Below are 8,340 nucleotides of genomic sequence, written 5' to 3' on the forward strand. Positions count from 1 at the left end.
ACAATGTTGTTTCTCACTTAGAGGTACACTTTCTTGCACAGTTGCAATAATAACATATGGTGAATTCACTCTCAAAAGACTTTCTCCTTCCCTTGAGCAGTTTAAACCTTTTCCTATTCTTTCAACTGATGCTATTAACTGAACACTTCGGATCTAACTAGAATTGCTTCCTTTTACCACTCAGATTCTACGAATGAACCCAAACAAGTCACTTGACTAGCTTAATATGACATAACTAGAGATCTGAGCTTCCCTGGTTTCCCTAACCTGGAACCAGTCTCTTCCCTGTGACTCAGATCACAGAGTGACTTTCTTTTTTAAACTCTGCACTTTCTTCAACTAAACGGCAGTTGGCTCTGCCTACTTCTCCATGGCAACCAGCCTCTGAGTGCTGAGATGCAATAACTGTAATACTTACCCTTTTAAAACATAAACACACAATTAAACATAACATCTGTAAACCAAAATTCATACTTCATTACAATCGCAAGGTTACAATCGAACTGCTTAGATGGATAGTGAGCTGGGCTGAAGGTCGGGTGCTCACCCCGACCCAGGCTTCGAACTGCCAACCTTTCGATTGGTAAGATTGATTGCAGCTGGTGATTAACCTGCTTTTCATTAACTGGCATTGTTTTGGTGACTTTCCTTGCAGGAAAACCCCTGTAGAAGAAAAGCCTGCAATCCAAGCCACAGAAGCCAAGACAGCCCCTGCAGAAGTCAAGACGGTGCCCAACGAAGCCACGCAAACAAATGAGAATGAGAGCAAAGCATGATGGGCCACCGTGCCACACAAAACAAAATTTGGAAAAAAAATAATGACAGAACAGCTTCACCTGAGCATCGAAAACACAACACACATCTCATCCCTCTAGTGTCTTTGCCTTTTTTTAAAGAAAAGAAAACAGACAAAACATGCATACAAACGGGGGAAATGTGTTCTTTCTTTCTTTCTTTTTTGGTAGATTCGTAGGGAAATTTTCCTTTTGTGTGCACTTGCTTTAAGGAAAAAAAAGGTAAATATCCTCTCCCCGCCCCCCTTTCTTCTTTAAGGATAAACCCACAATCCCATTAGAATAGCAGCAACCTTGCAAAAGTTTTAAACAATGCAATCCCATCCCAACTGCAGCCTCTTTCGGAGACAGAATTAGGAAATCTTGGCTCTCCGAGGTTGCGTTAACTGACCGAGCCAGTTGCAAACCCTTTGGTCTTATATTCTGCAGCCAAATTGGGATAAGGTTGGGGGGCAAGAGCCCTGTAAGTTTACTGAAGTCAGTCTTTCCCCCCTTCCTTCTCTTTCTCCTCGTTCTCCTGTGCCCTTTTCGTTCTGTTTTCGGGTGTGTTTCCAATATTTCCTCCTGAGTTGGGTTCTCCTTTCGCAAGGCCAGGCTCTTGCCTTTGCCCCGAGGCAGAGACCCAGACCCCTTTGCGCTCCTTGAAATCCCGACATTTCGGTTTAGGAAGGATGCCATTGGGCAGCTTTGGGAGTCTAATCTTTCAGCCAGCAGTATTCCTTGGGTTTTGTGTGTATTGCGTGTGTTTTATTTGTTTTTTATTTTTGGTTCATTTGTTCGTTTGCCAACTCTTTTTTCTTCCAGTGTTTACAGTCGACAAAACGTTTTTTTAAAAGAACTTTTGTTGTGTTTCAATGTCTGTGTAAAATAGCTGCCTTTTTTTAAAAAAAAGAGAGAGAAAGAAAGAGAGAGAGAGAGTAAGTAAATCCAGGCTGTATAGATAGTAAGTTGACCAGCATGCTTGCTTTGCAAAGGGAGACATTTTCAACGTGGATGTTTACAGTAGATTTTTTCCCCCCATGATCTCCTCCCCTTTCCCTTTTTAATTATTATTATTTTATTATCTTATCGCAGTAAGAAAACGAGGCAACCCCTTATGTTCTTGTTTTTACATAGACGGGCCACTTAACAGCCAGTATCCTACTTCAGACTAGTATCGTGAGAAGGCTAAGCTTAAAGGGAATAAAGTTGGGAAAGTTTGAGAACGCAGCCATGCCATTTGTTTATCAGCCGAGCGTGAGAACTGTGTTTAAAAGGGAGACATGTAAGAATGGCATTGTAACTCACTCATGGCGATAAATCCATGGGCCTTAACATTGCCCGCCTAGATACCAAACTGTCCGACTCACCGCCTGACACTTAATATTGTCATCTCTGTAGTGCAAACATGGGTTTTATGTACAAGCTGAGACTTCCCTGTCCTTGGATGTCTATCTATCATAAACGCTGTGTGTGCTCATTGATGCTGAAGGAAGCTTGAGCATTTCCTACTCATACGTAATGCCATGTTTGCCGTGTATGCAGTGGGAGGGAGAGCGGGAGCGGAGGGTTGGCTTCAGTGGAAATTCTACCCAAATTAAATATATTTGAGAATGCGATCTTACATTAAATGTAGTTAAGTTGAATTATTTCAGAGGATTTCAGCCCAAAAAAAAACTGCTTTAGTGAATGATCTCACTTGTGATCAGGCTCGTTCTTATTTCGTTCAGGCACAACTCAAATGTGCGTAGGTTTTTCCGCTGGGAAACATTTATAAGATGTATGCAACACAATCAGTCTCCCCTCCCAACCCCTCACCCCGACAAACCCTTCAACTAGTGATGGTATCACTCTATATATATAAAAGGGTAATGGAATCGCGGCACCGGACAAAACAACTAAACTAAATGCCCCACAACCTCGAAAATTGACAGCATAACCTCTCATCCACACCTCTACATTCATACAACAAAAAGAAAAGAAAAATTAAGCCCTAGCCACAGCAACGCGTGGCCGGGCACAGCTAGTACATTATAAAAGTAAAACGCATGTGAATAGTTGTTGATTGAGAAGTTCAACATTGAGTGCCATTTAGACCATTGGAAAGAGGCTCTGCTGCAATCACCAAGGTAGAAAGATATCGAGATATTGAAGGGAGCCAATCAATCTCTCGTAAAAGAATGTATACTTTGTGCTGAAAAGCTACAGCCTTTAAGAATTTCAACCAAATAGGGTAAAATTTACTTTGAGAAGTATAATTACTTCGAGGTTGCTTAGTGCCGTAAGGCTCGATTTCTGGTGGCACCAAACCTCAAAGATCGTGTAGCTGAACTCGGATGGCTAAGAGTGAAATGTGAGTCCTTTGGACTCCTGAAGCGTCATTGCATGAAGTATGTGTGCAAAGGCTTCCGTGTGTTGCACCTGACTAGCTGAGTCCCTTTTGCTCCAAGAAGTCTTGCCCCGGAGGGTTTCCCGTTGGGTTGTCTCCATGCCTTGGCTTCCCCAAATCAATGTGCTTAGACCTCAGAGCTTGCTTCAAACTTTTTTTGGTTTACGGTGTTCTGCCCTTTGCAAGATGGGAGGCCTGTTCTGTGCAGAGTTGTGTGTCTCTGTGTGTTTTCGGACATCTCCCCCGCTCATCCCCATTGAGGAAAGCAGTGGCCGCGTTCACCTTGCGCACCTGACGGTGCTGGTCCAGGGTCAAAACTGCATTCAGGAAAACCAATTCTCGATGTTGTCTCCCCTTCCTGCACTTACGAATCCCTCCCGAAGCTTAACCAAGCCAAAGCGGAGGTTGTACAGTCAAGGGCTGGTCTCAGAAGTTACGCTTGAAAAACAAAACCCTACTCTTCTTTCTTATTTAAGATACGTTCTGGCCTGTACAGTATTTGAAAAGTAGCAAAGCTCACCACTTTGGGGACTTGGCAAGCCGCATCTTTATTTACAGCATGTATATTCCACTCTTTTCACCCCAAAGACAACTCAGGGTGGATCACAGAACACATATACAGCAAACTTTCAGTGCCGCTAGACACAGACAGGACAGAAAACCATACAGATAGGTACGAGGGCTATCCAGAAAGTTCATTACGTTTTGGAATTAAAAATAAAGTATAGGAGAAAACATTTACCATAATCAGTTGAACGCCAGACCCAAATACAGTAGAGTCTCACTTATCCAAGCTAAACGGGCAGGCAGAAGCTTGGATAAGCGAATATCTTGGATAATAAGGAGGGATTAAGGAAAAGCCTATTAAACATCAAATTAGGTCATGGTTTTACAAATTAAGCACCAAAACATCATGTTGTACAACAAATTTGACAGAAAAAGTAGTTCAGTACACAGTAATGCTAAGTACTAATTACTGTATTTATGAATTTAGCGCCAAAATATCACGATGTATTGAAAACCTTGACTACAAAAATGAGTTGGATAATCCAGAATGTTGGATAAGCGAGTGTTGGATAAGTGAGACTACTGTACTAATTTTTTTCATCTCACTTTTTAGCCAGTCATTCCATCATAACTCTTTTCACTTGGTTCCATCATAACTCTTTCACTCGGTGAGACCTAAACACCCTTGTTTTGTATAGGACGGAACTCAGAATCTGCCAATTCGGTTGAATATTTTGGTGACTTTACTCATTTAGAATTTGCCAATTCGGTTCAATATTTTGGTGACTTTACTCATTTAGAATTTACCAATTCGGTTCAATATTTTGGTGACTTTACTCATTTAGAATTTGCCAATTCGGTTCAATATTTTGGTGACTCTACTCCTTTAGAATTTGCCAATTCGGTTCAATATTTTGGTGATTTTACTCATTTAGAATTTACCAATTCGGTTCAATATTTTGGTGACTTTACTCATTTAGAATTTACCAATTCGGTTCAATATTTTGGTGACTCTACTCCTTTAGAATTTGCCAATTCGGTTCAATATTTTGGTGATTTTACTCATTTAGAATTTGCCAATTCGGTTGAATATTTTGGTGACTTTACTCCTTTAGAATTTGCCAATTCGGTTGAATATTTTGGTGACTTTACTTCTTTAGAATTTGCCAATTCGGTTGAATATTTTGGTGACTTTACTCCTTTAGAATTTGCCAATTTGGTTGAATATTTTGGTGACTTTACTTTAGAATTTGCCAATTTGGTTCAATATTTTGGTGACTTTACTCATTTAGAATTTGCCAATTCGGTTCAATATTTCGGTGACCCAAAGCCGTGACTTTACTAATTTTTAAAGAAATTGTACAAAGGGGGAATGTAGGGCGAAGGATGTAGTAATGAGAAAGACCAGCCCGTTGTATAGAACTTTTTTTTTATTTGTAAAAGGATAATTTTATTAGAACTGCAAGCTTGTGCACTGTGGGTGCGTGAATATCTTTTGTGAACTGTGTGTTTTTTTGTCATAGTATCAAAAAAAAAGTTTAAATCAGGAAAAAAACATGTCATGATAGATTGGATGTGGAAGGTGTAGCGAAGGCATGGGCAAATTTTGGACTTTCCGCTGGGTGTTTTGGACTTCAACTCCCACCATTCCTGGCCTCAGGCCAGGAATGGTGGGAGTTGAAGTCCAAAACACCCGGCGGAAAGTCCAAAATTTGCCTATGCCTGGTGTAGCAGGATTAGTTTGGGTGACTGAGACGAATACAAATGATCCAACCTGCATTTCAGGATGTGTAAAAAAACGATCTCGACTGAAGGGTAGCCTTTAAATAAATATAAAACCTGCGAAATTGAATGTGATATATAACATTCCTTTGCGCTAACTAAAATAGTGCGGGAGTGGGACAAGGAAGAACGAAGCGGCAAAACGGAGCCACGCGTTTTGGGGTGACCATGTGACTCCCGTAGTGTCTTTCAGTTATCTTTCCGTTATCATTGCCAACGGTGAAAAAATCCCCAAGTCTTGTCCTTTGGCTAAATGTGGGGCTGTGTTTCACTTTCCTGGGGAAGCTTTGCCAATATCAACACATAACACAACACTCGTGCCACACTCATCCACAGTTAGGAGAAGGTGAAGTTGGTCTCACAACTGCATGTCATGATGTCTTTGACTTAGGATGGTTGAAGGAATGGGGAAATTTCCATTTGAGAAGGCACTAGTGAGATTCTCATGTGGCTTTTTTTATTTTGGCCAATGGAGAGAAGAACAGGATAGGAGTTGTCGAAGGGTTTCATGGGTTGTTGTATGTTTTCCAGGCTGTATGGCCATGTTCCAGAAGTATTCTCTAGATGTGGGCGAAACGTCAGGAGAGAATACTTCTGGAAGTAGTATCGATGTGGGTGAAACATCAGGAGAGAATACTTCTGGAACATGGCCATCTAGATGTGGGCGAAACGTCGGGAGAGAATACTTCTGGAAGTAGTACCTAGATGTGGGCGAAACATCAGGAGAGAATACTTCTGGAAGTAGTATCTAGATGGCAAAACTTCAGGAGAGAATACTTCTGGAAGTAGTATCTAGATGTGGGCGAAACTACTTCTGGAAGTAGTATCTAGATGAGGAAGAAACGTAAGGAGAGAATAAAAAAATAAATAATAAATAAATAAACTTTATTTTTATATCTCGCCCCATCTCCCCGAAGGGACTCGGGGCGGCTCACAACAGGGACAAGCCCGAAAACAACAACACAGGACATTCTGGAAGTAGTATCTAGATGTGGGCGAAACGTCAGGAGAGAATACTTCTGGAACATGGCCATCTAGATGTGGGCGAAACGTCAGGAGAGAATACTTCTGGAACATGGCCATACAGCCCAGAAAACATACAACAACTCTGAACAGGGAAGGACTTATGGTGCGCAAGACATTCCCTTGGTCTCACATGTGGCCACCACAAGTATCTAATTTGCCTGAACAACAACAGTTTTGCCAGTAGTTTTACTTCCTATGTTGCTATTCATTGTATACCAAGTGGTTGATGGAAGGCACATGCTGCCATGATCTGCCAAGCACTTACTTCACGAGTGTTGCCAACTGTGGCTCTTCTTCGATCTCATTCAGCAAAGTTGACCACGGCTAGTCCCTTGCAACTTAGGGAGAAACAAACAGCATGTTGTGGTCTCAACGTATTTTGATGACTCGAGCTTTGCAAGATAGGAGCAAAACCTCACCAACCCTGAAGTGACAACTATCCATGGTTGCCATTTGGTTGGCGCCAAACGGTTGCCTTCACCGCATACTTTGTTCAGGATCCTCTTGCCGTGGTTTCCTTCCCCGTTTGCATTCCCATCCCGAGGGCTTTTAACAAAACATTTCCTCGATCAGAAAATGGCAAATGTTTCTTCTCTGCGGATTAGCTTTGGTGAGCCTGTTGTCTGTCCACAAGAGTTTGTGGCTTGTTTGGGCTTTCTGTTTCAACAAAAATAAGAAACACGATCTCAAGCTTTTTTTTTTTAACATTAGTTTTATTTTTATATCTGTATATTTTATGATTTTTCAAGCGGACACAAACTTTGAAGAGGGACCAACAAGACACTGTTTACAATGTGTATATTTATATATGTATGCGTCATACATATATATCTCTCTATCTATCTATCTAGCCACCCAGCTTCTCATAGTACAGTGAACATGTATTTCATGCAATGTATTAGAAGAGAACAAATAGCACATTCTCTTGCTTGATTTTTTTTTTCCACCATGGGGTTTGTTTGCTTCTTCAATCCGCTCCCACCTTGTTTTTGTCTTTCTCTGTGGATGTCTCCAAACCCCCGGGTTTCACTTCGGCAATGGTGATCGTGCTTCTCCGTCCTCCCGTCACCTCCCTCCCCAGCATTCCCTGTTTTAGGGGCCTTCTTCTCTCTTGTTATAAAAAAGCAAAACAAAAGACAAAAAACTTTTTACCAAGTGAAACATGGATACCACCTTTTATTTCCATTCTCACCAATGTAAATACTGATACTAACGGAGAATTTTGACTTTGCATTCTGTCAGAATACTTGTGTTCAAATAAAAATTACCAAAAAAAATACCCACCCCTAGAACACCCCAACTTTTTTTCATATAGTTATATATCATTTTACCCTGTCTTGGACTGTTATCCGTGGCAGTTCTGTGAGCCTTTTAAAGCGCACGTTCTAAACGGGTCTTACGTGTTGCATTGGAAACTGAGGCAGGCCACACATTGGATTTCACGCTTTTGGGCTAAAAGAAAAAAAGGGAGGGGGATAATTGTCTTTGGGAAGGGTCTTTGAAATCTATATATATAATAAAAGTCAATGTTTGTATGTGGCGGGCGGTGTATGTATGTATGTATGTATGTGTGTATGTGGCAGCTTTCTGATTGGCCACCATATCACAGGCCACTGTGACCATCAGGAACGACGGACCTGGCCCAAACTTGACACGCTTAACCCCCATGACGCACTTTATGTCCTGGTGCCATTTGCGGGATGATGGACCATGGCTGATGGGATATGTAGTACTTTCAATTACTATGACTCCCACAGGCCACTGCGATGCCCACCAGTGACATAACTAAAACAAACTTGGCAGACAGAACCCTCATGAGCCCCTTTACTCCCTGGTGCAGTTTGGGGGAGGATATACCATGGA

At 41.5% G+C, this 8,340-nt stretch overlaps 1 protein-coding gene across 14 annotated transcripts in view; it reads left to right on the plus strand.

The window, feature by feature from the left end:
• Nucleotides 1–7,756, plus strand: part of ncam1 (neural cell adhesion molecule 1) — a 182,179-nt gene extending 174,423 nt beyond the window's left edge. For all 14 annotated transcript variants that reach the window (XM_062961172.1, XM_062961174.1, XM_062961176.1 and 11 more), the window contains one exon: nt 656–7,756. In XM_062961172.1, the coding sequence (XP_062817242.1) occupies nt 656–776 (121 nt within the window). In that variant the 3' untranslated portion in view covers nt 777–7,756. The remainder of the gene's footprint in view (nt 1–655) is intronic.
• Nucleotides 7,757–8,340: the final 584 nt, after the last annotated feature.

This window comes from Anolis carolinensis, unplaced genomic scaffold, assembly GCF_035594765.1.
Source record: "Anolis carolinensis isolate JA03-04 unplaced genomic scaffold, rAnoCar3.1.pri scaffold_8, whole genome shotgun sequence".
In the NCBI taxonomy this organism is placed as follows: domain Eukaryota; kingdom Metazoa; phylum Chordata; class Lepidosauria; order Squamata; family Dactyloidae; genus Anolis; species Anolis carolinensis.